General features: G+C 22.1%; 1 protein-coding gene across 3 annotated transcripts in view; it reads right to left on the bottom strand.

The window, feature by feature from the left end:
• The window catches only part of LOC122503334 (protein crumbs), a 137,938-nt gene that overhangs the window by 16,560 nt on the left and 98,445 nt on the right, over positions 1 to 22,933 (bottom strand). For all 3 annotated transcript variants that reach the window (XM_043613834.1, XM_043613835.1, XM_043613836.1), the window contains 4 exons: positions 19,786 to 20,250; positions 15,213 to 15,948; positions 6,648 to 7,050; positions 2,843 to 3,298 (listed from right to left, as the gene is read on the bottom strand). In XM_043613834.1, coding sequence (XP_043469769.1) covers positions 2,843 to 3,298; positions 6,648 to 7,050; positions 15,213 to 15,948; positions 19,786 to 20,250 — 2,060 coding nt within the window. The remainder of the gene's footprint in view (positions 1 to 2,842; positions 3,299 to 6,647; positions 7,051 to 15,212; positions 15,949 to 19,785; positions 20,251 to 22,933) is intronic.

The following is a 22,933-nucleotide window of genomic DNA, read 5'->3' as shown; positions in this document are numbered from 1 at the left end:
TTCAATATTTTAAAATACAAATTTCCAAAAATTCAAATATATACCTACAAAAAATAATAATCTTATGAAAAATTCAAATTTTCAATGATTTTAATTTGAAACCTTTTAAAAATTCTATTATTTTAAATAATCCATGCTATAATGCTTTTAATATTCAATTTAACGGATTTAATAAAATTTTAAAGAATAATTAAAAGCTAGCGTAGAGTTTTTTATCGAAAATTTAAAAAAAAATTTTAATTTTTAAATAATTTTTCTTTTTAAATATTTTTAATTTTAAAACTAATATTTTGAAAATCATTGAATTCTTTCAAAGAGTTTTATCAAAAAATTTGAAAATAATTGCATTTCTTCGAAGAATTTTATTATTTATGAAAATAATTGAATTCTTGCGAAGAATTTTATTAAAATTTTTAAAAATCCTAATTAAATTCTGTTAAAGAATTTCTTTAAATTTTTTTAAAATAATGAAGTTTCTTTAATAATTTTCATTGAAAATTTGAAAGTAATTGAACATCATGAACAATTTCTTATAAGTTTTTTAAAATATCATGTTTCTTAAGAATTAAAATTAAACATTTAATTATAGAATTTTATTAAAATTTTTAGAAACATGTTAAATTCTTCTCAGAATTTTATTACAATTTTCTAAAATAATTTAAATTCATTTAAGAAATTTTATTGAAATATAGAAAATAACTAAATTTCTTCGAAGAAAAAATATTTTCTTTAATTTATTGAATATAATCGATTTTATTAAGAATTTAAATTAATAATTTTACTACTAAAATTTTATTTAAATTATTGACAGAAAATTAAACTCTTATAAACAATTTTATTAGAGTTGAACAATTAAATTCTTTTCAAGAATTTCATTAAGTTTATTGAAAATAATATAACTTTTTAAAAATGTTGATTAGAAATTTTTAAAATAAATACATTAATCAAATAATTTTTCTCACGTTTTTAAAATAATCGTATCGGTCAATAATTATAATTAAACATTTGATTATTGAAGTTTATTAAAATTGTACTGAAAATAATTTAATTTCTTCATTGCAATTTAATCCTTGCAATGAATATTACTATTTATAAAAATAATTGAATTATTTCGAAAAATTTATTAAAATTTTAGAGAATAATTGAATTTTTGCAAAGATTTTACTATTTAAAAAATAATTGCATTGTTTAGAAGGATTAATGTATTAAAATTTCAGAAAATAATTGGATTCTTTCGACAAAATTTATTAAAAATAAAAAAATTGAATTGTTACGAATGATTTATTAAAATTTTAGAAAATAATTGAATTTTTGGAAAAAATTGTACCATTTATAAAAATAATTGAATTCTTTCGGAGAATGTTATTGTTTATGAAAATAATTGAATTCTTGCGAAAAATTATATTAACATTTTTGAAAATGTTAACAATAATAATTATCTGAAACTTTAATGATAGGTAAGAGAAAGTTGATCCTTCATAAATTTAAATTTACTTTTGAAGATATATATGTAATTGAAATTGTGAATTTTAAAAAATTCTTGTGATTAGTTTTTTAAAAATATTGTAAATTGTAATGTAATTTTTCGAAAATAAAAGAGTTTTGTAATATAATTTTTTGTAAATTTAAAAAACTATATTCAATTTTTTGAAGAATTTAAATAAAAAATTTTGAAAATGATTTATTTTTCCAAAAATTTTAGTTAATACCTATTTTAAAAAATTAAATATTTTTTACAAAAGTTTAATGTAATTAGGTACTTTATGTAGATATTTATATTTTCGAAAATATGTGTTTGAAAATATTTAAAATATTTTAATTTTAAAAAATTGAATGAAGAAAAAATGCTAAAAATACTTTTTTAAAAAATATTTAATATCATTTTATATAAAACAAATGTTTATTCATTTTCATGTTCAAATTTCCATTTATTGATTTTTCACTAAAATTTTTGAGAATTCAATTACTTTCAAAATTTCAGTTAAAAAATTCTTCGAAATTTTTTTTTTTTAATTTTTATGGAATATTTTTAAAAAATCAATTAATTTTTCTGAAATTTAAAAAAATTCCAATGATTTAAAATCTTTAATTTTTAAAAATTTGAATTGGAAATAAATAAAATTCTTCTCTAAATTAATTATTTAAAAAAAATTTCCTCTCAATTCTATGATTTTCAAGGTATCTACTAATTTAATAAAATCTTCCAAAAGAAATCGATTATTTAAAAATAATTTTGATAAAATTCGACATAAACAATTAATTATTATCATAAAATAATAAAAATTTCACAGGATTTCCCTGATCAGCGGCAACTTTGTTATTGTCAAAATTCATAAAAATTTAAAAACAATTGAGATTCAAAAATAAAATATAAATACAATAAATTTTAAAAAATATTTAAAATTAAATTTTTTAAATTTGTTTTGATAAAAAATAATAATTTCCCTTTTTAGCATTTTACGGAAAAGTTAGTTGTCAAATTAAAAAAAAGGAGTTTCGAATCTTATCAAGAAAATGGAAGACTTTCTGCAGGAAAAGATTTGATTTTAGTTATTTTTCACACTATAAAAAATAAAAATTGAAATAAGTTGAATTTTATACGAAAAAATGTGGTATTTTGTTGCAATTTTTGAAAGAAAATTTTGAAAATGTCGCATTTTATCAAAATAAGTCGATAAGAGTCGCATTTTTTTAATATAATTAAACAAAAGTCGAAAATTTCATACTATCAAAAACCGTAAGCTCGATGATTTTAATCGAAATGTAATGAACTGACCAAAAACGAAAAAAAAAGAAATACAGTAGAAATAAGAACATAAAAAAATTAAGATAATTCGCTTACCCATTCGCCGTTGATGACAACGTCTTCCGTGCAACCAACAAAGAATGGCGGTCCATGCGGAAGTTTTCGTAAATTCGTAATCGTACCGCCGACAAAAGTAGTTGGAAACGAAGTATGAGATGCATTCGAACCTTCGTTCAAATTAATGGGATATATCGTTTGCTCCTCATTCGCAGAGAGCACAACGTGCGTTGCATTAATAGCGACAAAGACCTTCTGCCAATTCGAGTCATTCAAGCCACTTCCAATGAAAACTCCTTCCCATTTATTCAAAAGACTCGAGTGTAGATTCAATTTTCCATTGACAAGTTCCAACATATAGTAGGTAAGACCCTTTCCCATTGCCAAAAGACCATTGGGCAGTGTTGTTCGAAATCGGAATTGAATATCGTAACCCTCGTCGCGAGTTGTATTCACCATCACATACGATTTTCCACTCAGCGACATTTTTGTTATCTACAAAAGAAAAACCAGAATATTATTTTTAGAATTTTCATTCATTGTGAGTTAATTTCATTACGCACCTGACTCTGTCTCAAGATTTTTTAAGGAGCATTGTGCAAGGATTAAATATTCAATTCAGTGCAATTTAAATAATTTTTTTTTTGTTAAAAACTCTTGGTCAAAAATATAATTATCATTTTTTTGGGGGAAAAAAAATTCCTGTACTTTTTTTATCAGAAGTAAAAATTTCTATCCTTTTTTTGGAACACATAAAAACTCGTATATTTATCATTTTCTTTCTAGGTAAAAATTCATATAATTGGAAAAATCGCATTGACTTTGACATCCCCTTAAAGGCAAAAATTCCTACACTTATCATTTTTTAGGGATAAAAATTCATATACTTATAATTTCTAAGAAAAAAAATTCGTATACTTGTGATTTTTAGAGAAAAAAAATTCGTAAACTTGTAATTTTTAGAGATTAAAATTCGAATGCTTATAATTTTTCAGGGTTGCCATAAAAATATAATTTTTTTCCCTAACTTTCCCTGATTTCGAGAGAAAATTTTAACTTTTTCCCTGACTCTAAAAAATATACTGATTCACTCTAAAGAAATGATTATATAAAAAAATGTTCTATTGGATTCACTTATGAATTTCTTTAAATGTAAAATTGTTCAAAAACATTTTAATTCAATTATTATTTTCTAGAATTTTCAACTAAAATTCTTCTTTAAATTAACTATTTTTAATAATTTTTTAAAAAGTTCTTTAAAAATTTTCAAATCCATTTGTTTACAATTCAATTCAACGAAATTTTGATTTTTCTGAAATTCTTTAATCAGATATTTATAATTTAATGTTTCTTAAAATTGAATTTTCATAAAGAACTTTTTGAACAAATTTTTTAATTTAATTGAATTCTTTCGACGAATTTTAATAAAATTTTTAAGAAAAATTACATTTTTCGAGGAATTAGATTAAAATTGAAGTAAAAATAATTGAAAATCTTAAATGAGTTTGATTATTTATAAAAATAATTTAATTCCTAAGAATAATTTTATTATTTATGAAAATAATTAAAAACCTCAAAATAATTTTAATATTTATGAAAATAATAAAATTATTGCGAAGAATTATACCTATAAACAATTTTTAAACAATTGATTTTTTTTATAAATGTATTTAAATTCTGTTTTTCAATAATAATTGAATTCGTGTGAAATTTTTATTATTTTGTGAAAATAATTAAAGGTTTTTATAGAATTTAATTAAAAAATTTTCAAAATAATTTAATTCATTTTTAGGAAATTTTATTAAAATATTAGATATTGCAAATCATTGATTTGAGGAAAATTTAGGAAAATAATTGAAATTTTACAATGAAAATTTTGAAAATAATTAAATTCTTGTGATGAATATTGTAGTTGATGAAAATCAATTGAATTTTGCAAAGAATTTTATTAAAATTCCTTAAAATAATTAAATTTCTGGGAAAAATTTCTATATTTATCAAGATAATTGAATTTTTTTGAAGAATTGCAGTAAATTTTTTGAAATAATATCAAATATTTAATAAAAGATTCAATGAAATTCTACAGAATTGAAATTAGACTTTTTCAGTAAAATTAATTCTACAGAATTGTTAATTAACAGTAAGAAAAATTTCGATTTTCCAAGATTTTAATTTGAAACTTTTTCAAAATTTAATTATTTCAAAAATTTTAACTAAAATTCATTTTTAAGTCAATTTTTATTAGAAAATTTCATGAGAATTCAATTATTTAAATACAAAAATAAATAATTTATTGAATAATTCAAAGTTTCTTATAATTGAATTCTCGTAAAGAATTTCATTAACAAATTTTTAAATAATTGAATTCTTTTGACGAATTTTAATACAATTTGTAAAAATAATTGTGACGCGACCCCAAGAAAGGTACCTAAGAAGTAAACGAATTATAGGTTGGGTTCGAGTTAGATTTATCTTGATTAAAAGTTCATTTTTAATTATTTGAATTTGAAACCAATATTCATTAAATATTTTGAATATAATAAAGACTTGAAGATCAACAATTTTTAATTATTAATTGATTCTCTTTCTGTATTTTTACTCAAAAAATTCAAAACATAACCTCAAATTTTTTCCTTCTTAGGTACCTTTCTTCGGGTCGCGTCACAATTTTACTTTTCAAGGAATTTAATTAAAATTGTCTTAAAAATCATTGAAATTCTGCGATTAGTTTTATTATTTATGAAAATAATGAAATTGCAAAGAAATTTTATAAATAATTGAATACCTGTGAAATTTTTATTATTTATGAAAATAATTAAATGCTTGGGTAGAATGTTAACAAAATTATTTTTAAATAATTGAATTCTTTTGGGAAATTTTATTGAAATAGAAGATATTGAAAATCATTGAACTGAGGAAAATTTTTGAAAATAAGTGAATTTTATCCAATGATTTTATTACATAAAATTTTTGAACATAATTGAATTTCTGTAAATAATTTTATTACTATTTGAAAATATAAGTGAATTTTTGCAATTATTTATAACTTCTCCAAAATTTAATTTTTCTATTATTTTTAACTAAAATTCTTCTATAAATCCATTATTATTTTTAATAATTGATAAAATATGTATTAAAAAAAATTAACAAATTTCAGAAGAATTCGAATTATTAAAATTTTTCAAAAATCTAAGTTCTTTAAAATTTGTAATTAAATTCATTCAAAATTGAATTTTTATAAAATTTCAAATTGGAATCTCTTGAAGTTCATCTATTTATGAGAATTCGAAACGCAACTCTTTTAAAATTTTATTTAATTTTAAATAGCTGTATTAAATAATTTTTTTTTAAAAAAGAGACCAAAATTCAGAATTGTTTACTAATTCAAAAAATTTAATCTTTTCCGGTACTATTAATGAATAAAACTGACTTTTCTCTAATTCCCTGGACAGTTTTACTTTTTCTGAATTTTCCCTGACTTTCCTGAATCATTTTCTTTTCTAGGTAAAACTCGGTATAATTTTTTTATTATACGTAAAAATGTCTTATTTTTTTAAAGCAATTTAATTAACTTATAATTTTTTTAAGGGGAGTCAAAATTAATGCAATTTTTAAAAATTCATATACTTATAATTTCTTGGAAGAAAAATTTATATACGAATAATTTCTAGGAATAAAAATTCATACACTTGTAATTTTTAGATAAAAGAATTCGTATACTTATAATCTTGATTAACGGGAAAATTTTATATTTGGTATCCCAAATATACTTTTTCCTAACAGGAAAAAAATATTGAAATGACCAAGAGATTTTAAAGAGGATATTGAGATTGATGAGCTTTACCTTATCGCATGTCTCGCCATGATATCCATTGGGACATGTGCAATTGAATAAGTGTTCCGTTTCGTTAACCAGATAAGGCCAGCAGGTACCATTATTACGACAAGCGTTCCCCTGACAACCAGTAAGTTTGACTGAGCAATTTTTACCACCGTATTCAGGTTCACAAGTGCAAAAGTAATCGGCCCGTCCGTCGATGCAAGTTCCATTAACACAGGGCGTGTAACGTTTACATTCGTCGATATCATGCTGACAGTGATCACCCTCAAAGCCTTCATTACATTCGCAGGTGTAGCCTCCAATTCGATCAGTGCACGTCCCCTCTTGACACGGATTACTTTCGCACTCGTTGATATTTATTTCGCAATTTTTACCCGTCACACCCTGGACACAAAGGCACTCGTACCTGCAAGAAAAATGGATTATTTTTTTTTAATATAGTCAATTTAAAAATTTATTTCTTTTCATGAATCACCTGTAATATTAGGTATAATTGGGTATAATAATCGATAACAGGACAAAAAATCCAAATTCAATAAATCCAGATCGGAAAGTCTAAGAAAAAAAGTCCAAAGTACAAAAAATCCAAAATAAAAATGTTCAAAGTCAAAAAATCAAAAATAAATAAAAACGTCCAAAATAAATAATGAAACATATGAAAAAGCCACGTTTTTACTTTTACGCTATAAAATTGGGAATATTTTAAACATTTTTGATAAAATTCTTTACACAAATTCATGTATTTTGAAACATAAAAAAATTCTTCCCAAAATTTCAATTATTTTCATAAATATAAAAATTTCTAAAAGAATTTCAATTATTCTATAAAATTTTTAAAACAATTATTTCAAGAAATACAATTATTTTCAACAATTTTGATAAAATTATTTACAAAAATTCAATTTCTTTGAAACATAAAAAAATTCTTTCCAAAATTTCAATTATTTTCATAAACAAAAAAATTTTTAGGAGACTTTAAATTATTCTATAACATTTTTAAAACAATTATTTCAAGAAATACATAATTATCTCCAACAATTTTGATGAAATTCTTTACAAAAATTCAATTTCTTCAAAATTAAAAAAATTGTTCCCAAAATTTCAATTATTTTCATAAATAAAAAAATTTCTAGAAGAATTTCAATTATTCTATAAAATTTTTAAAACAATTATTTCAAGAAACACAATTATTTCCAACAATTTTGATGACATTCTTTCTATAAATTCAATTACTTTCAAAAATAATAAAATTCTTCACAAAATATCAATTATTTTCAAAATTAAAAAATTTTCTAGAAGAATTTGAAATATTCTATAAAATTTTTAAAACAATTATTTCAAAGAAATACAATTATTTTCAACAATTTTAAAGAAATTCTTTACAAAAATTCAATTATTTACAAAAATAATAAAATTCTTTAGAGAATTTCAATTGTTTTCAAAAATAAAAAAATTTCTAGAAGAATTAAAATTATTCTATAAAATTTTTAAAACAATTATTCCAAAAAATACAATTATTTCCAACAATTTTGATCAATTCTTTACAAAAATTCAATTTTTTCAAAATAAAAAAAATTCTTCCCAAAATTTCAATTATTTTCATAAACAAAAAAAATTTCTAGAAGAATTTCAATTATTTAATAAAATATTTTAAAAAAAGGACAATTTCATTCAAGGTAATCATTTATATTTTTATATCTCAATTTTTTTATTGGATTTTTAATTTCTTTTTACTTTTTGACAAGGACAAAAATCCAAAAAAATAAATTTAAAGTGAAACTTTTTTTTTCCTTCTTGGATTTCATTTACTTTGGATTTTTTAATTTAGACTTTTTGTTTTGGACTTCTTGTCCGGATACTATAATAATCATGTAATATTAATTAAGAATCTTTTTAAATTCAATAACTTTTGAGAATATTTTTATAAAACATGAAGATAGCGATTGCTCCGAGTCGAAGACTCGGAGTGATTGACTTCTTTATGTTTTATAATAATTAAAAAGGTTGAACTGATAGAATCATTATTTTATATTATAAGAATATTATTACCGTAACTTTTTTAAAATTATTTTCATCATTTCAAATCAATTATTATTTTCTACCATTTTAAATTATTTTTTATGAAAATAATTAAATTATTTCGAAGAAATTAATAAAAAATTTGTAAATAATTGAATTCCTGAGAAATTTCTATTATTTATGAAAATAATTAAATGTTTGCGTACTATTTTTGGGAATTTAAAATTGATTTGAAAATAATTGATCTTTGGAGATGAATTTTGTTATTTATAAATATAATTGGAATTTTGATGAGATTTTTTTTTTAATTTGAAAGATAATTGAATTTTATGAGAAGAATTTTATCAGTCTTAAAAAAATTGAAATTCTGCAATTATTTGTAATTTTTCCAAAATTGAATTTTTTGAGAGTTTTCAACAAAAATTTGAATTACAAATTATTAAATTCTATTATTCTTAAAATTGCTAAAATTATTAAAAGTAATTTGATTTTTTTTTAATATTTTGCTAAAATATTTCAAAATAATTAAAATGTTTCGAAAAATTTAAAAAAAAATAGTAGACATTGAAAGTAATTAAATTCATGTGAATAATTTTATTAAAATTTTCAAAAATAATTGAATTTTTTATCAAATTTTCTGTAAATTATTAAATTCTTTCGAAGAAATTTAATAAAATTTTTAATAATAATTGGATATCTCGAGGAAGATAATTAAAATTGTATTGAAAATAATTAAATTCTTTGTAAATAATTGAATTTTATGGCGGAATTTTTATCAAAATTTGTTGAATTTTATAATTAAAATTAAATAAATAAAACAAATTTAAATAAATAAAAACAACAAAATTTCTGAAAATAATTGAATTTTTCATTTATTTCGCATATTTTTCTATTAACAGTTTTAAAAATATTTGACTTCTTTTGAGGAATTTAAATACAATTATTTGAAAAATAATTGTCTCCACATAAACAAATTTTTTGAAAATTATGAAAATTAATTGGACTTCTTTTGAAAGATTTTGCTAAAATGTTTCTAAAAAAATGTAATTTCTGCGAAGAATTCCATTATTTGTGAAAATAATTTAAATTTTTGCGAATAATTTTATTAAAATTTTTGAAAAATAATTACATTTTTTCCAAGAATTTTATTAAAATTTTCTAAAATAATTGAATTCTTTTTAAAAAAATGTCATCCAATTTTTTGAAAATAATTGATTAATTTCTAAAAATGTCATAAAAGTTGCATTTAAAATAATATAGAATTTCTGTAAAAATTGTATTATTTCTTAAAATAATTGAATTTCAGAAAAGAATTTTATTATTTGTGGAATTAATTGAATAAAATGTAACATAATTTATGATTATTTTAAAGAAAATGAATATTTATTTATTGACCGAATTTTTTCATTTTATTTACGTTGTTTTGTCAAAAATGTTGAACGTCAAAGATTAAATTTTCAAGAAATAGAGAGAAAGTAGCTTTTTAGTGACACAAATATTTATAAAAAGTATACAAATTGCAACAAATTTTTTTAAGAAAAGTAGTAAATAGTAGGTTTTAGCTTTTTATTGAAAATTATTACAAATATGAAAAGGGGTGGTTTTTGAAAAAATTGAAAAATATAAATATAAATAATTTTTTTATTTATTAATTTATTATTAAATAATTTATTAGAAATAATTTAGCTTTCCAATAAAATTGATGAAAACAAAATGAAAAAGTCCGGTAATTCTCAATATTAAATTTTTTTACTCCAATATTAATTTCATTTCATATACAATTATGTAAATGTAAAAGAAATATAAGAATTGTATGTCTAATATTGAGAGCAATCAGCTGTAAACACGCAACACACTTTTAATAATAATTGTCCATGATTAAAGGCCAATAACAAAAAATCTATAAGCAATACAATATTGTGCACTTAAGGTACCCTTCGGGTTTTTCGAGTAAATTGTTGGAAATCGTATTAACAAACACTTATCATGAAAGACACTTTAGAAATTAAGAGTTAATCATTTTGAACATGAATTTAATTTAATTCAATCTAATTTCATCTAATTCAATAAAAATAATCAACTAAAAACAGTATTTTCATTTTTTGTTTGGCACTCAAGCAGTCATTTTTTGTCAGTCATAGAAAGTGGTTGTCAAGAATGAAGTTAAGTGAAATATACTTTTTTATTTGTATTTTGTGGAAGGAAATTCTTGCAGAACGTCCAACAATTAGTTTAGAAAAACCTGCAAGAACAGATTACTTCGATGGATTGGTAAATTATCTGATCAACGAATCTAAATTGTATCGAGTTATGTTTATTCTTAAAGATCAATTTGAAAATACAGATCCAATGATGAATTCGCTAATAAAAAATGTCAATCAACATTTTCCATCTTTCAGCAGCAACTACGATGAAATTTCAATTTGGTATGAAAGGTATATAAGTTCAAAAATTATTTTGTTAATTTTGAGAAAAAAAACATCGTCTTTATATGATAAAATTGCAAAAGACTCTCTTTTTACATCAAAAATCATAAGATCAAATTAAGGTTTACAATTTTTCTAAGTAATTATAATTATTTTTTACTTCTTTCCTTTGTAGAATTCGGAAAACAGAAATATTTTATTGGGAACAGCATTACAGAAGATCGAATCTATTTGTTTTCCAAGCAAACAACAATAACACAATGGATTCAATTGCAAAAATCCTTATAAATATAAATTATTGGGACCCATTTGCATTACCGAGATGTTTAATTATGAATTCTTTTAATTCAACTCATGAGTATCTTAACAGTACTTTGTATTCCTTATGGGAATGGAAATATTTGGATATAACAATCATGACGTACAATGAAAAACACCAAGTTGAACCTTCTTTGAGTTATATAAATCCTTTTACGAAAACCTTCACTACTCAGGAGATAACATCTAACACTCAATGGTTTCCGGATAAATTCAATGATCTAAAAGGTCAGGAAATTGATTTTCATTTCGAAGCTGATACTTTTGATCTAAATCGTGAACAAAAACTGTGGATGGAAAAAAGAACTATAGAAATTTTTTCTCGAGCAATGAATTGTAAACTTATACGACCAAAACAATATTTTCCAGTACATTTGACAGCCCAACTCCAATACACCGATATAGTAGTTGATAGTTATAAACTTTTACTATTGCAAGAAATTGGTACTTCTAAAGCTATAATTCCAACAATGGAAAAGATCACAGAAGACATAGTTGTTTCACCAGAATTTTTACACATGACAATAGTAACACTTTGTACGATTGTCATCATTTTGCTGGTAGCATTTTTCTTGAATTTTGATAGGACTACATGGCAATTTTTAAACATCAGTCAAATTATAATTGGAATGCCTGCAAATCAAGAACCAAATAACGGGTTAGAAAGAATTGTATTCGGTTCTTTATTGATTGCATGCACTGTTTACACAGGTTTCATCTATTCAGTCATTTTGGACATTAATCTACGGACGGCACCTGAAATTTCGACTTTGGAAGAATTAGCTGATTCGTCTTTAATACCGTTAATGTATGCGGATATTTACGTTCAAATACAAAAATATAATAACGCTTCTTATGTTGAAAAGCTATTAGCTAAAACTTTACTTTTCGAAAATATTTTTGATAATGACTCGCCGTTTGCGAAAAACTGCTTAGAAAACTTGACAAGTTTTAAAAACGTAAGCTGTATTCTTCCTGATGCTGAAAACCAAGTTAGAGCATATACATCATCAAGAGGAGAAGAGTTAAATGTTAAAATATTGCCAGAAATTGTTACCTATCATTATTTCTACTGGACAACGACTGAAAGTGGACCTTTCACAGATTGGTACACAAAAATAATCCAAGGAGCCACAGATTTTGGATTGTTTGATCTAGTTTATTCGATAAATGAAAAAATATCACCGCCTGAAAAAATATCACCGCCAGAAGAGATTAAACAGGAAAAACTGTTTTTCATAATATCTTATGTATTAGGCATCGGATACTCCATTTCAATAATCATCTTTCTATTTGAAATATTGGCGGGAAATTTTAGTAACAGAGTGTATAACTTATATGCGAGATTCAGATTAGAAAATTAAAGAAACACATTTTTTGTGACATTACAGCTAAAATTGTCATGTCAAATTTTTGACAATTAATTTTTAAATAGAGTGACTAGTGTTTTAGTAAAATTAATTACGCTAGAATTTTCACAGAACAGTAAAGTACACTACCGGTCAAAATTGAGAGACTACCCATTTTCAGATGATTGAAAAACATTTAATCCTATGCCTACGCTGACTTATCCCCACTCTAGCGCTTTTGAATGTAATTCCCATAGTCAAGATCTTTTAGAAGTCATTTGGCCAATATTTAATTTAGATATTTTTAAAAAATCGTAATTTTCAATGTTTTACAAAAATTTGAATAATTTTTAAAATAATGAACGCTTTTTAATGATCTTAGGCTTATTTTAAAGGTCATTTGTTACACTATAAGAATTACTTGTAGGCATTAATGTGTAATTTTTTTCATAAAAAATGCAAGCCGTCAAACTTGGACCAAAAATATTCAAAAAATTTGGAACAATTTTTCTGTACTAAAAACTATTCTAGAAAATATATTAAACATCATATGGTGTAGATTTTTCAAGAAAATCTAATAAAAAAAATACGTTTGAATTTTAAAAATTATTTTTCTGTTAATAAGAATGTTACAAATTATTTGAATTTTTTTGGTACAAGTTTGACGGCTTGCATTTTTTAAAGAAAAAATTACACGTTAATTAATATCTAAATAAAATATTGGCCACATGACTTCTGAAATATCTTGTTCCTTTCAAAATTTTATCATCTTTCAAAAAATAAAAAGAAAAAAATTTTACTTGCCATACATTTTATGTTTTAAAATGTTTTTCAATCACCTTAAAATGAGTGGTCTCTCAATTTTGACCGGTAGTGTAAGACAATTTTATGCAAAGTATTAAAAAAGAATCAAATTATTAAAAATTAAGAGAATGATTAGTGTGGGGACTACTTAGATTAGGAAAGGCTCACAATTACAAACGTGGCACAATGTTTGCATTTTAATTGTCGGGAATTCGGGACACATTTTTAATTGTAACTAATTGTATAAAAGGAGTGAATAATACATTATTTTTTACCTATTTTTGTATTGAATTGTTTCGAAGGTTTTATTAAAATTTTAGAAAATAATTTTGTTCTTTGTATATTCGTATGGTTATAATAATAAATGTAATAATTATTAATTATTATAATAAATGTTACTGTTCCATTTATTATTTTGCAAATTTAAAAATTTTATATTTTCAAATATAAATATTAATTTTTGAATAATTTCAGATTCAAAAATTTTTAAAATTCACCTACTATCTACATAATTAACTATTCATGTTTATTATTTTCAAAAATTTTAATAACATTTTTCGCAAGAATTAAATTATTTTCAATAATTTTAATAACATTCTTTGGAAGAATTCGATTCTTTTTATAAATAATAATATTTTTTGCGCGAATTCAATATTATTTTCAATACAATTTTAATTAAATTTTTTTGAAAGAATTCAATTATTTGAAAATAATTTTGATAAGATTCGTTTAAAATGACTTTAATTATTTTCAAATTTTTGGATAAAAACTTTGCAAAAATTTAGTAATTTTCAGTAACATTAATTTTTAAAATTCAAAACATTGAAAAAGAAAATTGAATTCTCGGGAAATTTTGTAATAAAAATTGATTAAAAATGAATTTCACTTAAAATTTTAAATTATAATTGAATATTAAAAATATTATAGCGTGAATTTTAAGAAATAATTGAATTTTGAAAAGGGTTCAAACTAAAGTCTTTGAAAATTTGAATTTTTAGTTATAATATTCTTGTGAAATAAAATAATGATTTTATTACTTTGTCATCTTAAATTTATTATAAAACGTGAGAAAATCGATCAATCCGAGTCGAAGAGTGATCGATTTCTTCATGTTTTATTGTATAATATTCTCATAAGTTATTGAAATTTGAGAATCATAATTCCTATAGAAAATTAATAATGAATAAATATTTATTTAAAAAAGAAGTTATTAATGTTCTTCTGGGTCAGGGTAAAAGTGAAAATTTTGTCTGGAAATTAGGGAAAAGTCAGGGAAAAACAAAATTAAAATTTTGTGTCAACCCAGTGCAATATTATTTCATATTACGATTAACATAATTTAAATTAACCTACTTGAACAAAAATATTTATCTTATTATAAAAAGAGTTAAAAATCAATATTGTAGATACCAGTTTCCTTAATCAAATGAAAAATTGAAATTATTTTTTGATGGATGAAAAGAATTATTTTTTTAAATTTGAGTAAAATTTTTAAATTATTGAATATTGAAAAGCAAAATATGGAAAATTCAAGGACAAAAGTTCAAGATTCAGGACATTTATGGACATTTTTTCAAATTCCAGGACATTTCCAGGAATTCCAGGACTTCAAGGACCAGTAGTAGTAATAGTAGTAGTAAATTGAAACTCACCCGCTTGCATTGGAGTAGCTGAATTCCTTTTTAAATATCTCCGGTTTATTAATGGCATCGCTCTTGTAGTACATTTCATTTGATCTTTCCAGGCAAGTGCCGTTATACTGACACGGAGAACTTTCACACTCGTTGATATCAATTTCACAACGATTACCAGTGTAGCCTTGATAACATTGGCACTTGAATGATTTGACATCATCGATACAAGAGGCGCCATTCTCGCAGGGATTTGAAATGCAATCGTCGATATTATTCTCGCAATGTTCACCCTCAAAGCCAGTATTTGCACAGTCGCAGGTATACGAATTGAGACCGTCGATACATTTTCCTTGATTCAAGCACGGCTGTGATTCGCAGTCGTCGATATTTGTCTCGCAGTTGTAGCCAGTGAATCCTACTGAACAGATGCAATTGTAGACGGCAATTCCATCGATGCAAGTGGCGCCGTTTTTACATGGATCACTCTCGCACTCGTTTATATCAATTTCACATGTTTTGCCCGTGTAACCTGGTGAACAATCACACTCGAATGTATTCACTTTATCGATGCAGGTTGCATTATTTTTGCAGGGCCCGCATAGACACTCGTCAATGTCGATGTTGCAGTAATTTCCGGAATAACCTGGTTTGCAGTAACATTCAAAACCGCCTTTTTTGTTCACGCAGATTCCATTGTTGCAGAGAGTGTTGTTCTTCTGGGCGCATTCGTCTATGTCTTCGTCACAGAATTCACCTGAAACGTAAAATATTGTTGTAAGAAATTTAATTAAATAATTTATTATAATATAAGGCAAATAAAACGAAAACAGTCCGACAAATTAATAAAAATATATTTATTCCAACTTTTCGAAATCTAAATGATTTTCTCTTCAGGGAGTCTATCCAAAAAATATATACAAAATTAAAATAATAAATAATAATTTAACAATAAATAAAATAAAAATAATTAATAATTATCTTACAAAAAATTAATAAGTAAAATAAACGAAGACTTAAATTTTATGTCTTATTTTATAAAAGATCTCGGACGTTAAAAATTATTTAACCAATTTATTATAATTATTTTTTAATTCCAATAAAGTAAATTTTCAGTATCAATAGAAAATGTAAGCCTTGGATCGATTTTAAGGCGCAAAAAAGTCGCTTTTGTCGATTAAAGCTACAAAAAAGTCGAAAAAGTCGTCACTTATTTAATTTAGTGTTGTGACAAAAAATTCATTTTGTACTTCTTTGATCTTTCATTGATTTCAAAATTCAATTATTCCAAATTCAATAAATTTTGAATAATAAATATTTAAATAACATGTTATTTATTTTTTCACAAGAATTACAATTTTTTAAATTTAAATCTAAAACCTTCTGAAACTCAATTATTTCTAAAATTTTCAATTATATTCCTTCGAAAATTTAATAATTTTTCTTGAATTTTTAACTAATTTTTTTCTCTAAATCAACTATTCTTAATGATTTTCCGAATATTCTTCGAGAATTCAATTATTTAAATACAAAAATTCAATTTTTTCTCATAATTGTAACTGTGACTGCATATACGGTTTTTTTAAAGATTTAATATGAAACCCAAAGTATTGAGAATAATTTATTTTTTAAAAATTATAATAAAACAGTTTTAAACATTAGATTTTGAAAGTATTTTAAAATATTTTTTTGGAAGATATAAAAAAATTATTATTATAAATAATTGAAAAATTAATTATCTTCCAGTTTTTCAATGTTGTATAATTGAAAAATTCCCGAATAATTGAAATTTAATAGAAACAATTTACAAATAATTAAATTTTTTATAATAATTTTTCAAAAACAATAAAAAATAATTAAGTTGTAGAAAAATTTTTATTTTAAATTGTATGATTTCATTTATAATTTCTCCATGTCAATCATGATTGATTTCTCCCAAGTTTATACATATTTTAAAAAAAGTTATTTATTTCTTTTTACATAATTCTAACTTAAAAAATTATGATAAAAAATTATAAAAATTGATTTTTAGAAATTATTGTAATTTCATTTTTCAAAAATAATTAAATTTCTTTAAGGAATTTTTGTCAATTAAAAAAACTGTGTAATCAATTTTTTTTTGAAGAATTTATATTAAAAATTTCAGAAATGATTGATTTTTCCAAAATTTTAATAATAATTCTAAAAAAAGTGGATTTTCTAATAATATTAATCTATTTTATTTGAAGACAATTCTATTTTAAATAAATTCTAAAATTTAGATTTTAAAAAATATTGTCATTTTTCGAAAATAATTAAATTTCAATTTTAAAAAACTAATAAATTTTTTTCAAGAATAAACTATAAAGAATAAACTATAATTATAAAATTTGAATGAAATTATTTTTTCGAGATTCTTGAATTTTCGGAAATATGTAATTGAAAATAATTGAATTTTAAAAATTAAAATGAAAAAAATGTTAAGAATTACTGTTTTGAAAAATATTGAAATATAGTTTTAAGAGTCAAATATTGTCATTAATTTTATCTTTCAAAATTTCCATTTGAAGATTTTTCATTATAATTTTTGAGAATTTAATTACTTTCGAAATTTGCAATTAAAATTCTTCAAATTTTCATTTTTTTAAATTTTGAAGAAATACTTTTAAAAAATCAATTGTTTTCAATAAAATTATTACAATTATTCAATTTATTTTCAAAAATTTTTAATTATTGCAATCAGTCGCAACGTGTTTAAAAACGAATTCTAAAAATAATGAGACGATATTTTTTATTTTGTCTCCAAATTTTAATTATTTGTACCTATATGGGTGATTCTCCCGAAATACTCCTTTTTGTGAGTTACAAACAGAAAAGAAAAAAAATTATTATTTATGGATTAATGCAGTCAATTATATTGAGCTTTCAAAAATCTACCACCTCTATAGCATGATCATGCTAACTTTTAGCTTTTAAAGTATATATTTTAAATTAAAATTTACAAAAAAATTAAGAGGTTAAAATTTGGCGCCGGCGTTTTTTATTATATATATTTTTCTATTTACAAAAAATTATTTAAAAATTATAATTTATTAATATTATCTATAAATTTTATAGATTTTGAAATACTTACAGTTATCAAAAATCTCTTTAAACAATTGTCAAAAATTATTTTTCATACATTTTAGGTTCACTTTTCACTGGCAGTTTGTAAACAACCGACAATCATATCAATTTTTAATTTTTATTCAAAAAAGTGAGAGGAATGACGATTTCAACATTTTTTAATTTTATTTAATTGACAAATAATTTTCCTCCAGCTTAGAATGCCCTATCATGTTTATAAAGGATAACTTTATGTGAAAAAAATTTGCGATCAATTTATATATATTAATATTGTTTTTATTAGGGGTGAGAGGAATGACGCTTTAGGTTGTGAATCTCTACTTATGTCTCAATTTTAATTTTTTTAACGCAAAATAATGACATTTTTTAAAAAGTAACTTAAGAAATTAATATTAGAGATGTTAATTTAAATATTAATCACAATAATTAATCAATATCTCTACCCACAGCAAAAATATTTGATAATATTCAACGAGTGAGAGGAATGACGCGGTACTACATGACAAATTTCATTTTCTATATTTAAAAAAACTACACTACATATTTTATTTATATTTTTGAAAATTATTCTTAAATATCATAACTTTTAGAAAAAATTAATAAAGTACCAATTTTCATGTTTTAAATAATTGTTTTACCTATTGAAAAAATGAAAAGCACTTAGATGACAGGTTAGAAAATCGATTTTGAGGTGGTAAATATTTTAAAAATGTATTAAACAATAAAATTTTACAACTTTTTCTTGCAGAACATTTAGAAAAAGTGATAAAATAGGGAAATATGACTTGGTATTTTCCCAAATGATTATAATTATTTAGAAAATCTTGATTACATGCAAAATGAGGTTTTTTGGAGAATCACCCATATAGATAATAATTGTACTCTAAAAAAGCTTTTTAATTTCCGTTTTTAAAAACATTATGGACTTCAGTCTTATCAATATTTGAGGCATAGAATCTTAAAAGGGCACACGGTCTATTTTTCGACATAATTGTTGGTTTCAAATAGTAAAATTTTTTAATTATTTAATTCTAAATTTTACAGAGCTGGGCAAAAGGGTTTTTAAAATCTATTTAAAATGTCATTTTAAATAGTTTTTTTTTTCTATTTGAAATGACATTTTAAATTGGTTTTAAAAATCATTTTGCCCAGCTCTGAAATTTTATGTATAAAAATCGATTTTTCAAATTTGATATTAAACGATTTATAAATATTACCATCAAGGGATAATAATTAAGTGTGAAATTAGAGCATGTGCTCTTTTAAGATCCGACGCCTTATTTGGAAGAAAAGTTGAAAAACTCGCATTGATTGAATAAAACAAGGCGGAAAAAGTAACTTTTCTTGAAAATAGTCCAAAAAAAGGCAAAAAAGTCACATTTTAAACAAATAAAATAAATATTTAAATCCGGCGCCTAAAACTGAATAGAAATAAATTCTATGCCTTTTTTTGAGTATTTAATTTTCTGTATTTTTAAATATTAAATACCCGTGTATCCTTCGTGACAGTTGCACTTGAAGGTCTTGTTGCCGAGATCTTCGCAACTGCCATTATTGCACGGCCTCATGTAGCAGGGATCAATCAGTTCAGTGCAGTTTGGACCGGTGTAACCTTCTCTGCATCGGCACTCGTAACCATCGACAATATCGACGCACACTCTTCCTTCTGGACAATCAACTCCCACGCAGTCGTCGGTGTTGAACTGGCAGGTCTTTCCCTCGAATCCCTTTGGACACTTGCAGACAAAGTCCCGTCTGGATCGTGGCATTAGCGTACAAGTTCCATTGTTGGTACAAGGATTCACAGCACAGGCGTCGAATTCCAATTCACAATTGTCCCCCATATAGTCCCGGGTACAATTGCAAGAATACCCGTGAACCTTATCGATGCACTGCCCTCCATTCTGACACGGTTGAGACACGCAGACATCAAAGTTTATTTGACAATTTTTACCTGCAATTTATTTACAAACATTAGTCTCATGAAATTTATTTATTTATTTATTTAAATTGAAATAAATTGAAAATTCGAGAAAAAAAGGATTGAAAACTGAAGACACTAAATTTAGGGACATAAAATTTAATTCTCAATTTGACTTCTTCTTTCTAAAGAAGAATCTCTATTTTCATCATAAACATTTTTTCTAATTTCTGCTAATGATTTAAAATCGAAATTCACTGCAAAAAAATTATATATCTGTTGTTTTAGTTTTGATTTATAATTTTATAGAAATCTGCAAAAATTAAATTTTCAAAAGCAGTAAAATTGAAAATTGTTCTTGTAAATTTAATACTTTTGGAGTAGAATTTAAAATTTATAAATTTTTGTAAATTTACGCCTGACACCAATCCACATGCACTTTTAACCTTTAACTTTTCGTATTCATGCGTTAATAGTTTACCATCTGAACCCAAAAGTAAGCTCTATTAAAAGCTATAAATCAAAGACTTTATTAAGATTTGATTTCAAATACAGACCACGGATCGACTTTAAGACGCAAAAAAATTGTTTTAATCGATCCAAAGTACAGAAAAAAGAATATTGTATTCTCATTTCTAAAAAACATTTTTACTCTTATTTCCCTTATTTCGATAATAACTTCAATTCAAAGTTTTTATAAAATTCAATTAAATTTTACAAATTTTCAACTTTATTCGCATTTTTCTTCAAAGATACGATTATTCTCAAAATATTATAATAAAATTCTTCAAAATACAAAATTTATTTCAATAAAATTACAATAAATAATGAAATCAATTAATAAATTTGAAAATTTGTAAAAATCAATTAAATTTTACAAATTCGCATTTTTCTTAAAAAAATACGATTATTTTCAAAATATTATAATAAAATTCTTCAAAATATAAAATTTATTTCAATAAAATGAAATAAATAATGAAATCAATCAATATATTTGAAAATTTATTCGCATTTTTCTTCAAAAATACGATTATTCTCTAAATATTATAATAAAATACTTCGAAATATAAAATTTATTACAATAAAATTGAATTAAATAATGAAAGCAATCAATAAATTTAAAAATTTGTAAAATTCAATTAAGTTTTAAAAAATTTTCAATTTTTTTAAATTTTTCTTCAAAAATACGATTATTCTCAAAACATTATAATAAAATTCTTCAAAATATAGAATTTATTTCAATAAAATTGAAATAAATAATAAAATCAATCAATAAATTTAAATAATATTTGTAAAATTCAATTGAATTTTGTAAATTTTCAAATTTATTCACATTTTCTTCAAAAATACGATTATTCTCAAAACATTGTAATAAAATTCTTCAAAATATTTAAAATTTATTTCAATAAAATTGAACGAAATTTACAATTTTTTGACAATTTTTGCAACTTAATTACTTTACGGAATTTAATTATCTTAAAAAAATTGGATCTAAAATTTTTAAAATATCTAATATTTTTAGAATTTCTAAATTCATTTATTCAAACCTTCAATAATTGTTCTAAATTTTTTAAAATATACAATTTCTAACCTTCTAGAACTTTATTATTATTTTTAAAAATTACAACTGTAATTTTTTTCAATATTTAATTACTAGGATTCTTAACTAAAATTGTTTGGAAGTTTAAAAATTTTCAAAAATTTTTAAGTCGAAACCTTCTGAATATTAATTATTGTCAAAAATTGCTACTGTAACTTTATCGAAAGTAAATTATATTCTAGGATTTTAAACTGAAATTCTTTTTTAAAATAATTAGGTATTTTTTAATAATTTTGAAAGAATTCTTTAAGAACTCAATTATTCAAAAAAAAAAGAAAAATTTACTTAAAATAGATATAAAATTTTAATTTTTCTTTTTGTTTACTTTCTAAAAAAAATTTTTTATTTAAATGTTTTGAATTTAAAAATTAAAGTAAAGAAAATAATTGAATGCAAGTGTAGAATTTTATTATAAAATTTGAAAATAATTAAAATTCCTTGGAAGAATTTTCTTAAAACTTTTAAAAATAATTTAAATCTTTAGAGGAAATTTATTTAATTCTATGGAAAATAATTGAAATTCTCTAAAGAATATTATTATTCATGAAAATAATTGAATTCTTGCGAAGAATTTTATTATTTATGAAAATAATTGAATTTTTGTGAAGAACTTTATTAATTGAAAGTAATTGGATTCTTTTCAAGAATTTTCTTCAATTTTTTGAAAATAATGGAGTTATTGAATTTTATTAAAATTTTTCTCAGAATTTTTTTTACAATTTTTTTAAATAATTAAATTCATTCAAGGAATTTTATTAAAATATTGAAAAGTATTGAATTAAATCTAAAAGAAAAGAATTTCTTTAATTTTTTGAATAACATTGATTTTGTTAATAACTGTAATTATTCATTTTATTGTTAAATTTTATTAAAATTATTGATAGAAAATTAAATTCTATTGATCAATTTTATTAAATTTTTCGTAAGTAGTTAAATTCTTTTGGAGAACTTCTTTGAAGTTTTTTGAAAATAATATAGTTTTACATTCTCATTTTTTAATAATTTTATTTGAAAATTTAGAAAATAATTTAATTTCTGAGAAGAATTTCATAATTTACAAAAATAATAAATCCTTGAGAATAATTTTACTCTTTATAAAAAAATTGAGTTGTTCCG

The sequence above is a fragment of the Leptopilina heterotoma genome, unplaced genomic scaffold (assembly GCF_015476425.1).
Source record: "Leptopilina heterotoma isolate Lh14 unplaced genomic scaffold, ASM1547642v1 Lhet_26, whole genome shotgun sequence".
Lineage (NCBI taxonomy): Eukaryota > Metazoa > Arthropoda > Insecta > Hymenoptera > Figitidae > Leptopilina > Leptopilina heterotoma.
The sequence above is the reverse complement of the archived record's forward strand: the minus strand, read 5'-3'. Positions and strand labels throughout refer to the sequence as shown.